Raw genomic sequence first — 19,309 nt, 5'->3', positions numbered from 1 at the left:
AATACTGGAGACATCTGTGTGATCTTTCTTCAAACAGCCTGTTTCTTTCCTTCACTCAGATGTTTATACTGTTAGTGCATATTTTTACCCACTTCCTCCGTTAAAGAGTACATTTCTACATTTACATGATACATTTCTGAAATTAAAAACTTTCTTTCGAACCAAACACTGTAAAAAAAAAAGAGGCATAAATGATGTAAAGACACATTTACTGAAACTACTTTTATTTTTGCGTGCACAATAAAAACAGTAGTAACAGTCAGTGTTTCAAAGCATTTGACAATTAGAAGAATAAGTGGTTATAGCAGTAATCTGTTATCAAAGTACAAGTGTACATCGTGCTTCCGGTGTTTTGGTTTTACCAACGCAACACAATAATTGATTCTTTTTTTAACCACAATTCTAGTATTGTGTAATACTATATTTTCTTTGCATCTTTATTCATTCATTCACCTATTTACGATGAAACTACATTATGCACTCTACGTGAATTACTTCTATGTTCATTAGCTTTTCTTACTGTACATGACTCATTAAAGTATACATCAAACACAAATAGTCAAATCAAATAAAGACGCAGAAATCTCAACATTAAACTTGTTACAGCTTCCCCGCTATTGTCTGATATATTTATTGCTGATTACGACAGTGCATGTAATGATATGGTGGTATGATGTAACTCATTCATCCTTAAAATGTTACAACTACGAATAAGAGCGGTAATAAAAGCTGGGCTCAACACAGTTCAAATGAAGTCATTCTGCAGCATTCACTATATTACATTAAATGGCACCTGAAATCGGATAACTTCATCAGCCTTGAGCGAGAAAGTTTGACATCACCGGAAAGACAAAACTATACAAACGTCTAGCAGTCTCATCCTCAGTGTTGTTTGGTATTTAGAAGAAAAATATATATGCACATGAGAGTAGATTTGTTGGTGTGAAAAAATGTTTTTGTTGTTTTTCCTCCATAAAATGTGAAAACTATAAAAGACAAAACAATTGCAGTAACATTGATTCTTTTAAAAGGCACAGCTATAATAATTCTTCATATTTAATCTTCATGATTCAATGTTATTGAGGCCTTCAACGATTTCATCAAAAAAAGCACATTTTTTAAATGATAAGCTGAATTACATTTTGATATGGTGGTTAGTTATTATAAGCAGTTATACAGGGCAAAAATAATGTCAACATACAATATGAATTATTGTTTCAACCATAAAATCCTGTCATACTCGTCTTTAAATGGCTGATAAAGATGTCATGATGGCACTAGAAGACAAGTGTGAAGCTCTAACTCTGCACTCAAACGTGTCCACTTTAACATTTACAACAAATGAGAAGGACTTGGATTATTTTACAAAAATCTAAATATCCAAAATATTCAGTGTTTTGTCTTATATTCATTCCAATCATCACTGAGAGCAATGTCAACAGTTCAACACACCTTGCACTGTATATATACAAAAATATACTCTGACGGTTCCTATGGTGCGGTGCTAATGATGTCCACAGATATCCCTCTGAATACAGTGCACGAGTAGAAAACAATAAAGAGCCACGTAAATGTGTCGCAACATTTAGTTTGGGATGAAATGCAAATGACACCTATTAATACTGAATCGATTTGAACGTCTTCACAAAGAGAAGGCTTGCCGTGTGCTTTGCTTCGCTCCTCTTTCTTTAATAGTATTTATTGAGAGGCCCCCTGAGAGTGGCGTATAATATCTAAAAAATCACATTTAATGGACTTCATTATCCCGGTATGAGAAAATGAGGCGAGGCCACAGCACTGAAATGAAATGTATTCCTCACCAGAGGTTTAAAAGGTGTGTTTTGTTTGTTGAAGACCACCACAAAGGGAAGTCTCCGTCTCTACTCATGAGAGGACCACAGCTTTCAGCAGCTGATTCCACCAGACAGCAGAAAGGAGCCCTTGACGCACAGCATTTTTAAAACAGATGTCAAATCTTTTCTGGGAATACAGAACTACCTAAAGTTCTGTATCCAGTATGTATACTGAACTTTAGGTAGTTCTCAATGGTTACAATCTATCACATATGATGTTATGATATATGTTTGAGACTAAAAACGTGTTCCCCTCCTTAACTCTTCAACCCCACGCCCCCAAAGATTTCCATTCATAAAAGAAATATTGATCATTACCTATCCCTCTCCTGAAAACCCAAAGCCGTATTTGACATTCTGAGGGTTGTCGATGTACAAAGCCCATCCTTTTCATCGCCTCCCTCCTCAAGCCTGCGGCTCTCCTTTCGGTGTCAAACAGATATAGGTCCCATTTTCTTCCTTTTCCTTGTCGCTTACTGGAGAGTAAGAAGTGTCCCCTTCGGTGGAGCTCTAGGAAAATAAAACACATACAATAAGTAATCTCATTTTACTTTGCACACGTGTAACTGTAATCCAACAAGGTTTCCTCTCACATTGCCAGCATCATTCTTACATTACTTAAAATAGACATTTTGTATTATTGATATGTTAATGTGTTAAAACCGGACAATGTGTCTTCTATCCAGCGATAGATGTGTTTCAGAAGGACTGAAAGATATCTGACGCATGAGATTAAAGATGCGTTTGGACAATAAGTGCTAATATGGTAAGACACGAGATTGAATAAAGCAAACACAACATAGAATATGAAACAAAGCAGCAAATGACCATAAAGACTTACAGCATAGAGAGGCTTGGTAAACACAGCAGTGCGCTTTGCTTCATTCTGCACAGAGACACACATTCATAAACACATGCACGGTGCAATTAGTCTCTGGTTAAGCAACTGAGTCAATTCTGCACAAATTAAGCAAATTGTAAGTTGTTAGAATGAGAAAAAGCGGTGAGGAGAGTTGTCAGACCTTCTGTTTGCGGGCTCGGATCAGGAGGACGATGAAGACGGCGAGCATGAGGACCCCCAGTCCCACGATGAAGAGCGGGAAGTTGGACACTAGAGTGACAATGAGCAGCAGCTTCTGTACTCTCGCCGCAGAAGCATCATCAATCACCACACTCTGGGTATTAAAAGACAACGGGAAATATACATCATGGAGAGGGAACTTTATTTATGTGTTACTAATGACCGGCATAGCATTTAGTATATTATACTTTTACGGTGGTTTAGCCCTGATTCGTGTCGTTTTAAATGTGGTTCCATTTACGTAAAACAAAGCGGTTTCTTTTTTTAAAATGCTACACATTCATTTTGGAAACAAGAAACACAGGAAACACATACATGACTTTGTGTATAATGTAATAACTCCATGATGATCCACTGACTCATAATGCAAGTGTCAGCACTTTATCTTACCTCATTGATGAACATGACGGGAAAGATTGTGTCATTCAGGAGTCTAGTTTTCCTATTGTGAACAAAAGGAAAAGAGTGTGAAGCCATTATATACCGCGCAGACACACACACACACACACACACACACACACACACACACAAACACACCGGTACTCTAGAATATAAGTGTGTGTTTGGATGCAGATGCTCACGGGAATCCAGAGATTCTGTTGATCAAGATGTTTATCTGTGCTCTCTTGTTTGCACGTACGATCACTCCAGTGGTCTGCAATCAAAAACAATCAAACAAAATAGAGTGTTAATAAGGTAATCTTCTCCTGTACTACCACATACATGCCACTAGGTGGTGTTGCAGTATGTCTTAATGTAGCATTCCCTTCATCCTATTTTAACTAACTGTTCTGCTCCCACATATTTGAAAGGCTGATGAGCTGTTGTCTCGGTGCTTACCGGGTTGAGGTCGAGGAATGTTTGGTGATGCTCTCTTTTCGGGGACATCCCGTCAATGGCAGCCACGTACTTATTGTCTCCCAGGTAAAAATGAGGGAAGGAGGCGACCACTGGGGCACCTACGTGAGGAGAATAAAAGGAAGACATCATTAAGCTGAGCAAAGCAACAATCAATAATGTATATATCTCTGCTCTTAAACAAATGAGTCTCCTTTCACCACTTTATTAAGTGGAACAAGTAAATTGCCTCATCTTCTATGACAATGTTGACCCATCTTTAATTAGGGTTTAATGATACTTTAAATATAATTATGGCAAAAGGGTATTGAGCTGCATGACAATGTCTCCATGACAATGTTTTACTTATTCATTTGGCCAATTCCTTCATGCTAATTGTTTACGTCAACATACACATCATCACATAACACACAGGCAACATTCAAATGAGCTTAAAACCTGAACAAAGTGTATCTTAAAGGAGTGAGTTAAATGGGAATATAATAGATATGCTGATTAGTCCAGCAAGAATATCTAATGTCTGGTGAGAAAATGTGATAAAGGAACCTTGTAAAACAAGTATTTAATGTGCTCTTATTATATATAATATATATATTATTATATCAAATAATGTGTCTTTTACAACCACATGAGGGTGCAACATAAAGGCCTCTTAGTGACTCCTGAGGTTGAGAGAATAATCAGATATAAAAGTAGCACAGAAAACAAAACAACATTCTTATCTAATATTACATGTCCTGCTGTTTGATGTATAATCTAATCAAAACATAAACATTTGGGAAGCGTCCTCAAGGAAAGGTGATGAGATAACATCTGACCTCCTTCGCGGGACATGCAGCATGTTAGTCAGGGTCAATCTTGCAAAGAAAACAAACAATAGGTACACAAACGGAACAACACCCGCGTGTAGAACAAATTAAGGCCTGTATCCAAAATCCAGATAAAGACTGATGTTCCTTCCTCATGTCGTAAACAGGAGACGTCCACGCTCATACAATATAGCCTCGGTCACATATGAGGAAACGTGTAGACCTTTTGTGGTTCGGCTCCAACTGCGCAATGTTGGACAGAGTCCTTCGGTCCGCGTGTCGCCAGCAACCACAAAGTCAAATGGTCGCACATTGCGAGGTGCTGATGAAGTGGGGCAGAGGTGACAGTTTTCCTGCCCTTGTGTTTGGCAACATACGTTTGGCAAAAACATCAGACACCCGCAGTCACCTGAGAGGGTGCTCCTGTGACAACCCCCAAGGTCATCATAGCCCACATACACACACACATATTTGTATTGGTACACTTATGAGTGCCACTGATTCACTGTGTTCAACACCTAACCCCTAAACTTAACCCTCTGCACACTCTTTCAAACGCCTGTTGCCCGCTACGCTAAATCTGTGCCATGACCTCAAGGTTTTATTGGTTATTGTGCATGCTTAACATTTATGTGGACGGCAGCCCTAAGTGTCTATTCATATCAGTAGGTTATGAAAATCCTCTCGCAAACACTAATCCTTCACAGAAAATAACATTGTGTCTACCATTTCCTCGTGCACATACTGTATCAAATCCATCTGCTTTTTGTAAATGCGACACATAAAATACAAGGCAAGATGTTTCCTTTTGTGAAGCTATCTCTCTGACACAAGTTACAAAAGTATCTGCAGCTAACTAAATTATCTGAAGCTAATTAAAAATGCATTAAAAAACCCATTAAAAACATGGTATGTTATAAATATAAAATGTATAAACCATGTTATTGTTCTGTCACAGGGAATCATAACAATTTTTTAAATGGCCTGTGAACACAGGCACTAAACCAACTCATATTCAAGGCCAGCATCAGGTGACCGGTCGTACCACCCCCTCAGCTACTGGGCCAGTCATGGTCCGATGGCGCCTGAGGTGTTGATAGGGCTGTGTCACATGGGCCATTTAGAGAGTATTAGTGCTGGTGCCAGGAGGAGGGGAAATACAAGGAGGACTTCACGAAGAAAAAGCCAACATCTTACCTTTCAAAGTAAAAAGTGTGTGTTTGCTGGAGAGGTCAGAGTGTAACAGAGGGAAGGGAATAGAGGCCCAGAGAGAAGCACACGATGAAAGGAGAGGCGTGTGAGAGTGCAAAGTGTCGGTGACAAAAAGAAAATACACCGCACAAGCTCACGTTTACCTTTGCGACAGGGACTGACTTTCAGAAGGCCGGTTCCCAGGCACTCTTTTGGGCTGACGCAGAAACCCTCGTTAGCTGGGTTCTCCTCTTTGCTGGCGAACACCGAGCGTGGTGGTGTGAAGCGGTACGCGGGGATTCCTTTCACCTCCACGTCTTTCTCAAACTCCATGTGGATCGACCTGCAGAGTAAATAAAACCAAGTTCTCTTAATGATCATATCTTCTGTCTTCATCTGTGTTCGCCACCATCTTATTATTTTATTGCACTTTCAACGTCACTCTTTTTTGCTGTAGTTTACAGCCTGAATATTAGCATTTCTCACTAGTTAAGACTAGAACAATTGTGTTAGTCAATTTCATGATTAAACTAAACTGCTGTTGAACTCTTTCAAAAGAGCAACTGTAAGAAACACGATTCATGTAATAAAGTGAATATTACAGTAATTCAAAACAGCTCTCGAGAATTACACCAGTGCAGAAGTCTGGAGTAAACAAATGTCATTTTGTTTGATTTCTGCACAGAATAAATACATCAACATAAATAATCAAAGTAATTATCCTCTAATAATAACTTAAAAATAATTGTCCATGTCGCGAAAGAAGCTGGATGATTTAGAGTGTCTCTCCCATTTTGCTGAAATCCCCGTTGAGACCACTTGAGACGTGTAGCTGCTGTAGCTGCCGTGTGCCTTCTTTTTGAACCGGGAGTGGAGATATCGTAAATTTGTTGTGTTTTTACAGCTGCGACGAGAATTGCATTACTTTCATCCAGTTCATCCTCGTGCTACGTATCTGCAGTTCTGCTCTTTCAAGGGAATCCCGACGATTCTCAGCGAGAACAAAGGAGTCTATACAGTGTCTGCCAACTGGCCTGGAGGATGCGGCCCTTTGCTACTCAGACCACCAATCGTGCAACAATACTGTACAGACCTTTCCCTTGACCTTTGTGAGAGAAGCCAAGTGAAAAGCCTTACATGTTTCCTCACTCGAACGGGACTGTGAAAGCCTCGGCCTTGTACCGCTGGACGTGAGAAACTGTTACAGCGCAAATTGATTTCAGATAAACGTAGCTAAGATGTGGGTCCTTCATATTTAAAATCCCTGTGGGGGCCACACTTGTATGAGATTGTATTATAGGCGTAAAAATGTTGAAATAGAATGAAAAAAGATTATAATTTTAAATAAAGGACCATAGTTGGAGAAAAGATTAACATATTGCAAAAGGCAAGTTGGTATTTGAACAATGACATCTGTTAGAAATTCATCACAATCCTGAGGGTTTTGTGGCTAAGCTGTCAGTTACTGGACCAAAGGGTCACCAACTACCCCGGAAGGTCACAGATGGGAATTCTTGCGCTTTTTTTATCCTTCAGATCAGTCCCAGATGTCATTTAACTAAACACATGTTTTCAGACAAAGTGGGGTTGATCTAAGCTTACAGAGGCTTCAGGCTGAAAACACCTACACACTTCTCTGTGTAAGATTAACGCTTATAACTTAATGGAACATTTCCTCTTCAAATTATCGTAACATTTACAGGAAACAACTTTCCCCTCTAACCCACAATAGCACAGACAGCTGTGATGAAGCCACCAGGCAATAAGTAAGTAGGGGAAAGTGAAAACATTTGACACACCATTTGATCCAATTAGAGTCAAGGCCACAGCTATCTCCAACAGATTGTTTCCACACTAAAGCAACATGATTTTTTTTTAGGTCACGATTATTTTCTTAATAAAAAGTGGCTGTTCCGTGAAGAAGGTGTAGCATTTGCGGAATAAAAACGTATCATCGGTGAGTCACTGGGTGAGGCCATTCTCATTTCAACATTCGTCAAGTTTTCAATAGCATCCTGATTGTGAAATGCCCCAGAAAACTGTGTGTTATTTACAATAATTATTATTGTAAATTATTGTAATTATTTACTAATTATGTCTTGCAGACTGTGGTGGTGGTGGTGGTGGTGGTGCTGGTGGTGGTGGGGGAGGGGGGTTGCAATAGTCAAATATGTCTAACCATATTATGTATAACTATGTGCCCTTGTTGTGAACCCAAGACACGAGTTGTTTAATTTACTTCCTCTTTTTTGCCTTATATAGAGTGAAAAGTAAAGACTATGCAGTAGATAGGGACTTGCAGTTGAAACGGCTCGTCTCACTTGAGGGTGTTATCGAAACTGTCCGATAAAAACGGAAGTGGGGACGAAGGTGCGAGGGAAGGCCGGAGCCACAGTCCGCAAGACCGTCGGAGAGAGAGCCGGAGACACAGACAGTTGGGAGGTGACATTCAATAAAAACATTGAGAACCTCAAATGTCAAGTGTGCTGGTATCATTGTCTGAGGGGAGGCACCCTGGAGGTAGCGGGAGTACGTTACACGGACATTTTCTGAGAAGTAAGACGAAAAACTGGCAAGATGAATACAGCGCATAATTAATCTTCGTTCCAGCTGGTCAAGAACAGTAATGCTTAAAGGCTTTTTCTTCGTCACTCCCACAACTTTCATTTCTCTTCCTCACTCACCCGACTTCCAAACCCATCGCACTCCAGGCCAACATTCCTCTTTGTGTGTGCCTTTCCACAAAGTGTTTCCTGAAAATGGCCATGCGTGTTAGTCTTTCAAAAAGCACACGCAGCATAGGCAGTAGAGCCGAGCGTAGGAAAACAGATTGCTACGAAAACAGATTGCTACAATGTTACGATAACAATCCATGGGATCCAAGGCCTGGGAAAATGTTTCCATACCAGATACGAAAGCCTGCGTCTTACTCCTAGACTACCGGTATATAAAATATGGACGTCGCCCGTAGGTACCACCATCTTGGCAGCCTGACTCCTGGGCAAAGAGTTGGATCGTCGGTGGAGCTGAGGCTTGCCAGGGTGACGCAGCAGAGCAGGGAGCAGCTGGCACCCGCCTGAGGCGGCACCCACCTGTGTCTCAAAGCAGCCACGCCTTTATTTATATAACTTTAAGCTGTAACATAATTCAAACCATTGAGTTGTATAAAGATTCACCCCCTGTACAGCTGTTATGTAGCTTCAGAGACCAACACCATATTTACTACTGCTGTAAAGTTGGGCATTTTAAATGATTGACTCGCTTTTGGAGCCCACTTCAAGTTACACTTCCTGTGTCGATTTTCTTTGTAACTTTCTGAAAAGCTGTGATGGTGTATACTGTACCTGCAGAGGTCTGGAGTAAATATGTAAATGCGTTCATTCTTGTTTAGCATGGGATGGAAAGCACTTCCATCTGATCCATTGATGCTGTTGCTCTGGTTAGACGTCCAGAAGGTCAGCTTGCTGCAAAACAACATATTGAGCATGAGCATATCATTTTCAAAATTGCATCCAGAGAACATTTATGCAATGAAAAAGGGTATATTGTTTGAGTGAACATAGACGTTTGATGCAGCCAGCATGCCTATACAATAGCTCTACTCCAGACTGTATTTTATGCAAACGTAGAAAGAATTAAAAAATATATATTTTCAATGTCAACACCATTATCGTCTCCATCTTAATAGCAGTACATTACAAAAACATGTTTTGATGAACAAACAGGCTTTTTATCAGAGAATCACTGTTGGAAAGAATGGTTTCCCTGGAGAGACTCCATACTGATGCAATAAAATGGGATAAGAAAGGTCACTAAAAAGGCATTAAAGCATTTAGAGCACCACAATGTCCGGTCCGGTGCTCTGTAATGTGGGAAACAGCCCAGGCAAAAAAACTGCCATATTATTGGCAAAAAGCAATAGATTAGAGAAACTTTTGAAATACAAAGTTTGCCAAATGAGGTTTCACGACAGTGGATGACAGAGAGGGAGTGTGTGTGTGTGTGTGTGTGTGTGTGTGTGTGTGTGTCTGCAACAGAGCTACCTTTCGCCTTTCCATGTTTCGACACGGCCATAGTCCAAGGAGTTCTGCTTCCCAGTGTGGTAGACAAATTCCCCGGAGTGACTTCCATTTTTCTAAATAGATCCAAAGATTTAATACAAATGTGTTCAAGTATTCAAAAAGACTTGTGAAAAACAGAGTTTTCAGAGTGACTGGATTTCATGATCTAATACGTCAAAAACGAATGATTAGATCTTCCTTTTCCATTAGCCATGAACAAATCTAGCTGAGGTTCATCAGCTTTTATTATTTTTAAAGCTGTACATGCCTTGTACATGAGACCAAAGACCTTCTCCACTTCAGGACTGGAGGTAGATACGCGAGCCAACAAAGGATCTTCGTAGCCCCACAGCAGTTCATCTACGGTGCGAGTGGCGAAGAGACCGGACCCGACGGAGTTCATCCAGATGGCCACCATGGAGGACTTCCAGAAACTCCCCTTCACCTTGTTCATTACAGCCTAGAGACGGGAAATGAGGAGTGGGGCGGAGTGGAAAAGAGATGTATAAGAACGCAGGATGAGGTTGAGGGTGGTGGTCGGCATTGAGGAAACCATAAACAAAGTGCAGAGGTCGGTTCCAGAACACACAATCAACTTTCCCCCGCTTTAACTTTCTTCTTTCTTTTTTTAGTTCATGACTCACCCAAGCTGGGATGTTGACGGTGTGGATGCTATCCACAGCTGGGTCACCCACAGACTTCTCTCTCAGGAACACAAAACTCTTATAGTTGTATGCAGACACCTTCTTGTCATTTTCCAGCATGCTCACATTGTCCTTATACCTGTACTCCCTGGGCAAACATAACAACAACAACAAAAAAGATTTATACTTTCGTTAAACATTCCAGAATTGTTCCTGTCACACATTAGTTAAGAAGTAATGTGCATTTCATCACACAACTTGGGATTGTGCAACCTCAAAAGTCAAGTATGATGGTTACCGGTGGCCGCCCACATCCGCTTCAAAAAACCGTACACCCCAGCCCGTTCACTTCGCTCGGCTTCTGCCAATCGGCTTGTAGCTCCTTCACTTCGAGCTAAACACTCAACAAAGTCACGACTGTTTGCTGTGCTGGCTCCTCATTGGTGGAACGAGCTTCCCATTGACATCAGGACAGCAGAAAGTCTCTACATCTTCCGTCGCAAACTAAAAACACATCTTTTTCGACTATACCTTGAATAGGGAAGGTAGAGCCGTAGTAACACTTTAGTAGCACTTAAATGTCCCTTACCGATAGTTCTCTGTAGTTTAACGTTATTGAAGAAATTGTACTTGCTTGATTCTTGTTGTTCTGAGTTTGGACTCATGGTTTAATGCACTTATTGTAAGTCGCTTTGGATAAAAGCGTCAGCTAAATGACATGTAATGTAATGTAATGTAAAAGTATGAACTGGCGTCGGTGGCAGGGGTAGATTATCACTGTGGCCGTTTTTAGTGGATTCAGCACAACGTTTCTTAACAGGACTGACGGACTGGAGAGGATATGAAACGAACCTGTCTGGATTTATTTGTTAGTGACCTAATGAACAACAGGGGAAGCAGAGAAGCAGAGGCTGATGTCCCGTTTTCAGTTTACATAGGTGCTGAGCAAATAACGGGCGCATTTCAACAGAACCAGAAGAAGCCTCTAGACTGCTGATGCAGTACGAATTTGGAGACAGCAGAAAACATGAACTCACAAAGCCAAAAAAACTCAATAAATATAAACAGAGTTGAAGTTTTATTGGAAACTATATATATATATATATATACACAGTGTTCCCCCTATAGTCATTCTGCAGCGGCGATGCTAAGATTTCACACAATCATTAATATCCTCTGCTCTCGTGTTTCAGAGTGCGGTCTTGGCTTCTTTACAAATAGACACAGAGCTGAGCAGAGGAGAGACAGGTGAAGTGAGTATAAGTTGTCGGTACCTGTTACAAACAAGCTTGGTAGTGTGTTTTTAGCTGAGCTAGATGAGAGAATATTTGCCTGAAGTGATGTAAAGTAGCCCTGGTGCGTTTTTCGTGAAGTGGGCACTGTGCCAAAAAAAGAAAATAGCCTTTTAAAATGCTTCAAAGCTCATCAGCAACCGGTAATATGGAGGCTGAGGAGGCAATTTGGCCTGCTGTGCTTTGATAATGTTGTTTTAATGACTCTGTACTTCAATATGGACAAAGGAATCTAATTATTGCTAATGTGAAGAGGGGTTCAAGTGGATTTTGGAGAGACTTTAAAGTGTTACATTTAAAAACATAATTTGCTGTGGTGTGAGGTGTCAGGCACACAACAATGACAACATATTTGTCAATATGTCATATTTTGAAGACTTTCTTTGTGGCAGCCTACCTGTATGTGTAGGGTCCGACCTGCTTGAGCTCTGGCTTGGCCCCTTCGAGGAATGCATCCACATTGGTGAAATTGAAGAAAAAATACTCCATGTAGACTGGAGGGGGAGGGCTTTTCCATGACTCAAACACACGGCTGCCCTCAACCAAAACAATCTCCTGTTGAGACAAAAAAACAATATATATCTCAGTTTGAGGAGAAACATCATTAATTCGGACACGTGAAGAATTGTTCAAAACACTGACACATATAATATAAAACATGTTACTGCTTGATGGGTTTTCTTTGTAAGCAGAAGTTGTTTTACATAAGTGTTTTCCTTCTCATGTGGCTTCCAACTCATGGTGCATTTGATGCGAGATGTCCAAAAGTGTTTGCAGTAGTGAACACATGTTTTGAATTCTGAGTTTCCTGTATCTTTCTGGCTGTAGTAAAAAAAAAATAAAAAAAACTGAGAACAAAAACATCTTTTGGGGGGTTTGGGGGGTGGGGGGCAGCTGCTGCCTGAGCTTCAGCCAACAACACACATGAATGGTATTAAGGGAGACCCTGCCTCAGCTCCATTGTCAGTGGTTGCCAATGACAACGGGCACTCGGGGAGAGCCGCTTGGCACGTCATGTGCTGCGGAACGCTGGATGCCCGCTTGTTGCGACATTAATGATCTGAGCTGCATTCCTCAGGACTGGGGCCTTCTGTGGCCTTGGACATGTGCAGGGCATGAACGAGCTTCACTTCCCTGTTTCTCCTCACAGTACGCTAGTTCATTTCTCACAGCAGATATATCGTTAACCGAGGGCAAAGATAACCTGCTTCACTGCAGGAATCTTTTGAGGAATGGGAAAACACGGGGAATGAGAGAAGAAGGGAAGGGGCACGAGGATTAGTATTTCTTTTGACAACACATCAAGAGCAAATCTCACTTTGGCCTAATTGTGTCGGCTTTGTGTTAAAGTTTAGAGCAGTACTTTAGTATGAAATAAGCCCAAAAGCACACTAACGAGTCCCATTATTTTAGTGGACCACAAGTCCCCCCCCACCCCCTCCTTTTTCCTTTGGGGTCCCATCTACTTGCTCAGAGACAAAAGTTTAGCTGAGTAGCCAAGTACAATAAAGCTGTCACCTTAGATTGAGGAAGGGGAGCATGGCCTTTCTATGGCGTCCTTTCATGCTTCAAACAATCAATATGGTAGGCCTCCCAGCATGCTACATAAAATACAGCATGAGAAACAGGAACAGGGAGACCCTCTTATCGCAGTATTTACCACCGCTACTCTTACACCACTCCCTATTCGAAAACACATGGAGCAGGTGAATACACAAATACACGTACTGCTGGTGCTTTGATGTGAAGACAGGCAAATACATAGACGTGAATAACACTGGGCAGAGTGAGAAGCTATTCATTAAATCCTTCAGCCGTGGTGTGCAAGGTTTGCATACTCTAAATGGGTTTGTCTCACGACGCCTAACAAAGCCCTACCAGCTGAACGGTAGTCCAGCCCTGCTGGTGCTGAACTCATCAAAGTCATATTGTTTCACATTGACCAGAACTCCGAGGACCAGATCTCTGGTTTGCAAAGGAAAAGTTTGTGTTTAGTGCTATTTAGCAAACGTTAGCATGCAAACCTAAAGCTAGCAAAGCTTTAGACTTGAGCGTGGTTAAGGTTTGTGGGGCCTTGGTCCAGAGCCAGTTGGCTTAACAAAGGCTGGCCGTGACCTTCATGAATATTGGAAACACGGTCCCTCAAGCATGATTTCAAATGGATTTTGATGAAACTTTGTATTCGTAGTCATGTAAACCACTGAAAGTTGGTGAAGTGTGTTGTGTGGAACATTTCCCCTTCTATAGGTGGCTTGAATACATCAAATATCTGCATCATTAAAAATGTGTGTCAAAGCTAAAACTTTGAAGGAAACCCAGCAGACTACCAGCAAGGGAGACGCTAGAGTATGTCTAGTCTAGCCGATGTCTAGTCTAGCCGATGTAAAATTACAAAATTCAGATTCAGGGTTTTTCACCATTACCTCATCAACAGGTCATTGCATACTGACCCCGTTTGACTCAAAGTGAAGCTGAAGGGCTGCCAACCCAGTCGGTTTCCCAATAAACCTACAAGTGAGAATCAGGCTTAGCACACAAACAGTCTGCTGCTGGGAGGTTACCGGTAGAATGAGGTCCTTCACACTGGGATAAGAGGGTACAGGGGTAACTTGATACAGCTGAAATAAATCATACTGCCAAGCTAGTAGATAGCCATGTGTGTATTCATGAGAACGCTATGCATGTGTTGCACCCACACATATATCTTTCACGTCTGCCTGTTCATGTATTTGATTCTCTTTAGAGATGGAAACTACTTTTGCCAAGTCAATGCTTGGGTAATGTATCCTGACTCTCTCTCTCTCTTTCTCAGCCTGTATAAAACTATGGAGCAATGAATAAGACGGCTAATGAGACCACAACTTTTGCAAACACGAAAAGCCGCGTTCATCTTCAAAAGTTCGACACGGTCGAACATGTGAAGTCCATTCCAGGGTCATCAATACACCCGACTGCATGGTTTGGTTTACTGTGTCAACTGTTGTCAGTATGTATTATCTCTTAAATAGGTAAATAGATCCTTACACACAAACTTAAAAGTCACTCTGTACAAGCTTTGGCACCAGACTAGGTTAGAAAAGCTTTGCTATAATTCTGTGTTTTTGCCGAGGCAGCAGATTGCACTTGCTTTCCTGAAGGGTTCATATAAGTATCTTCATAGAGAGATATTAACACTTGTAGAGCCTAAAGACATTGAGCAAACAGTATATTTGTATCAGTAACTGACACACTTTAAAGTAAATATTGAATATGTAAAGATTGTTAGGTATTATCCGATTTATTATAAATTACTCCAACAAATGGTGAATCGATTTTGTCTATTTATTCCTTTAATGTTGGCTTCAACGGTACTCCTGCTGGAGGAAATTACACTTTTTGAAATTGTGAAATGACATTAATTAATCCGTTGAATTAATAATGTGAACACATCTGTGTACAAAGTGAACACCATCCCTACACCATCTAATCTGTAGTCGATTGTCTCCACTTCCTGCAGCTAGTTGTAATAGAAACCTCTATGAGAGTAAAATGTCATGTAGTTTAAATGTGACAGTTTCTAGCATTAGGACCAAATCCCAGCCTTAGACAGCCTTGTGTACATGTCCCGTGACCTCCCGTGTCCCATTTGATAACAATCAACGTGGGCTTCTTGTCTACACTGTTATCAAAGTAAAGTGAACCTTCTGGGAATGCTTTGAACCAGCACTCATCACTAACTAGTCTGAACAGTTGGACATTAAAGAAATCTTTGAATATAAACTTACAATAATTAAAAGGTACTTCTACAGCGCCCAGAAAAAAACCTCACAAGACCGGTTAGCAGAAAGTAAGGATGCACCGAACCGACTTATTTTTTATAACTAAAGTTAACTAATAAATACATAGATAGAAATGTACTGAATTGTAATTCATCAAAATAATGGTATCCGATACCATATCGGCCAATCGCCACCGATACTCGATCCAGCTATTTGAGTCAGCATCAGACTGATATCCGTATTGGTGATGCATGGATTTTTACGTATGTATTTGGCTGGCGGTAGCGTTATAATATGGCCAGCATACCAGCATACATGTAGCATTAGCAGGCTCTGCCATCCAGGAGCCGAAGTGAACTGCAGTCAATGACGTCACACTGGACTCAGTTCACAGAGACCCGAAGCCCCGCCCTGCTGCTGAACAGAGCGCTATCTGCTTGTTTATAATTAAAGTTGGATAATATTGAACGTGTCACATTCACCAAATTCAACACCGCACATCGTTGGATCCACACTTTAAGTCAATGACGTCATACTGGACTCAGTTCACAGAGACCCGAAGCCCCGCCCTGCTGCTGAACAGAGCGCTATCTGCTTGTTTATAATTAAAGTTGGATAATATTGAACGTGTCACATTCACCAAATTCAACACCGCACATCGTTGGATCCCCAGCAGCACACCAGCCAAGTGTGTACAGCAAAAATGAGCTGAAAGGTTTAAAGCATGCGGCTGATGTAACCAAACAGAACGACAACAGATCTTTGTATTTAGTGATGATAACAAGAGTGTTTGTATTTGTGGTCCATTGACTTCTCAGCCTCTGGGATTGGAGATCAAACAGCGAAGAAGTCTTTTAAACTGCAGAGTAGGAAGGGCACGAGAATACCGATGTTTATTTAAGTTTAAATATCCATTTCCCAACAGTTTTAAAGATCACGATAAAGACGCCCTTCCTCCCAAAGACCAAAGCTGAAGTCCACAATGTTACTTCATTGCCTTCACACTCTTCCTTTCCAGTATCCGCAGCATCTGTAAACAATCTCGACTACACAAGTAGCGAACACTTTTTCTTATCGACTACAAATCACAGAAAACGCAAAGCAGATGAAGAAAACAGTTTCACAACTTTGACAACACGAACACGGTATTTAACATGCAGGTAGCTCGTTTTTCAGTATCCTTCGTGTCTTTGTCAGTTTTTTTAGGTGACTTTTCGAGTGTTGTGTGACTCTCTTCCGTTGAGTTGTGTGTGATCAGCATCGTGGTTCTGTATCTGGTGTACGTGTTGTTAGATGGTGTGGTGAGTGTGCATTGAGCTCTCTATTAAAGAGTGCCATTATAAACAAAGTCACATGTCGTCACATTTAAAGTAAGCCTATGACGTGCACAATTCAAACATCTATGGGAAAAAAAGAAAAGGGAAACTGTAATAGTATTTCTGAGTAGTTACTGACATTTTATGGAACAAATGATTCATCTGCAAAATAATAAGAAAATAAAACTGCAATATATTTATGTTGATGTTGATCGACAGCAATTCATTAAACTGTTAATCTGTGAATTATTTGAGTCACTTTTCAAGAAATACATTTTAAAAATGTGCTGGTATAACTTTCTTCATTGTGCATATTTCATATTGTAAACTGAATATCTTAATACCCTAATATTCATCTTCCACTACTTTCTAACATTTCTTAGACTAAACAATTAATAAAAATAAAAAAAATAGTCATTAGCTGCAGCTCTCTTTTCAATATTACTAGTAGATGCTTTAAAGTCATGAACAGCAACATCTTAACCTCTCACATTTATTTTGCAGGATATTTTGCAGAACTCAGCTCATGTTGTCCTTCTCATCTCTAATGATTAAGACATGAATGTTAGGAATCTTCCTGAGTGAGGCTCTGCCAATCGCAATATGTAATGTGCATGAAACAGGTTGATTGAATTCTAGCATGTGTTGATTTTGCTCTCAGGAGCCGACTCAGCTTTTTCTTGTGACATAAATACCAACCAATAACAAGAACAAGCATACCGACTCAGCCCTTACTTATTCTTAGCCGTGGAATTTTCCTTTGAACCATCTCGTCTCATTATGTCAAGTATTGGAGGCAGAAAAACACACAGGAGTGGGGCATCTGCTGTGGAAATGTTCCTGGTAAAAGTATTTCAACACAGTGGGTGCTAATGGAAAAAGAAACTTAACAATCTAACTGTGGGGAAGATAACGTGTTGATTGCATGTAGTGCAGGCCATAATAACCCATCCTCCCTCCTCCACCTCAAGGAGTTTGAGCTGCTCATTAGAGCCAGTCCTTCTGGGCGGTGACAAACAGCCCATCACTGTCCAGTTTCACAAATGAAAGTCACAACAACATACATTGAACTCCAATGACCATGACGGATCATCCAAAAACACACCAGCAGATTAGGCCCCAAAGTTTAGTTTAAAGGGTGCACATTTTGAATCACAATCAATGCATTTTAATTGTATCCCTGTTCTCTGGTGTTCAATTCAATTCAATTTATTTTGTATAGCCCAAAACCACAAGTTTTACAATCTGTACACATACCACATCCTCTGTGTCGGGACCCCACATCGGCACAGGGAACACTCACCCCAAAAAACACCTCCAACGGGGAGAAAAAGGGAAGAAACCGTACCTGGTGTGATCACACTGTTAATGGTCTGCACCAAAGATAAGGGGCGAATACAAACAGTCATGAACTTTAATCTTTGAGAGGTTGTAATTCCGTTATGCACATGCATGCGGCTGCCATCGATGCCACACAATGTTTTCTATCAATTTCTACAGCAATGCATTTAAAGCAAGAACCAAAATAACAATACACGCACTCATGAAATAACCACGTGCGTTATAAAGTGCCGAGGATGAAAGTGCGTGTTTACCTTTTTGAGGCGGTTGAGCATAAACGTGCGGAAGACTTGAGCCACAACTAAACCAATCCCAACGATCAGCAGGGATGCGCAGATGATCCCGACCGCATAAATCGCGCAGGGTCTTCGCGTCATGTTGACAGGTGCGCGTGACTCTTTAGGGTGGATGGAGACGTTAATTTCCGCTTAAGTTGCGCAAGTTTTTTCCTCCACAACTTTATAGAAAGATGTCCTGAATGCACGAGCTGGGATATAAGAGCTCAAGCCGTGCCTTCCCCCGCTGCTTTCCCCCCTTTGTTTGGTCGACCAAAGAAGTTGCCGACTCTAAGAACAACCGGTTGTTCAGAAGTTTCCAAGTTGCAAAGAAGCTGAGGGGAAAAGTCCGTTTGCTTGTAGCTAATAATGAAGCGGTTCACTTCGACACCCTCGAGGTGCTCCGAATCAGCCTGGAGTGGCGACCGAAAGGCGCGTTCATTAAATAAAAAAAAAAGAACGGTGCCACGCAGTATTTGTAGCGGTTTGTAAAAGTATCTCACTTCCTCCGCGCGAGGAGAACGCTGATTGGTCGTGTCAGTTTGTGCCCCCGCTGGCGAGATGAGCGCGCGCGTGAGTGCATGCGCCGTAAACGCTCTCTACTCAATGAGATCGTTAGAGAGCTACGGGCGGAAATCGGATACTGTAAAGCCCCATTTACTCGAACGCAACATGTGCTGCTTCGTGCCAAAACCACTATCAAACCATTACAGACTTAGACAGGGGTGGATAAGTGTTCAGAACATTTGAGAGTAAGATATCGTTTGAATTTACATTATTGTATTGGTACATGGCACCGAGCACTTACTCAATAGCTGAACATAAAGCAA

General features: G+C 41.1%; 1 protein-coding gene across 2 annotated transcripts; it reads right to left on the bottom strand.

Annotated features, from left to right (window-relative positions):
- Positions 1-207: 207 nt before the first annotated feature.
- On the bottom strand, positions 208-19,087 carry LOC117740305 (lysosome membrane protein 2-like). Of its 2 annotated transcripts, XM_034546624.1 has the most exons (13): positions 18,459-19,087; positions 12,187-12,344; positions 10,498-10,645; positions 10,122-10,313; positions 9,836-9,927; positions 9,137-9,256; positions 5,957-6,135; positions 3,775-3,893; positions 3,516-3,589; positions 3,325-3,376; positions 2,876-3,028; positions 2,695-2,739; positions 208-2,363 (listed from the first exon to the last, which is right to left on the bottom strand). In XM_034546624.1, exons 1-13 carry the CDS (start codon positions 18,579-18,581, stop codon positions 2,259-2,261), a joined length of 1,560 nt encoding a protein of 519 aa, XP_034402515.1. In that variant the 5' UTR covers positions 18,582-19,087; the 3' UTR covers positions 208-2,258. The 2 variants fall into 2 exon arrangements, with proteins under 2 accessions (XP_034402515.1, XP_034402516.1); XM_034546625.1 differs by lacking the exon at positions 2,695-2,739 and having other exon boundaries at positions 18,459-19,068.
- Between the last annotated feature and the right edge of the window lie 222 nt (positions 19,088-19,309).

The sequence above is a fragment of the Cyclopterus lumpus genome, chromosome 12 (genome assembly GCF_009769545.1).
Source record: "Cyclopterus lumpus isolate fCycLum1 chromosome 12, fCycLum1.pri, whole genome shotgun sequence".
NCBI lineage: Eukaryota > Metazoa > Chordata > Actinopteri > Perciformes > Cyclopteridae > Cyclopterus > Cyclopterus lumpus.
Note: the sequence above shows the minus strand (reverse complement) of the source record. Positions and strands in the feature narration are given on the sequence as shown.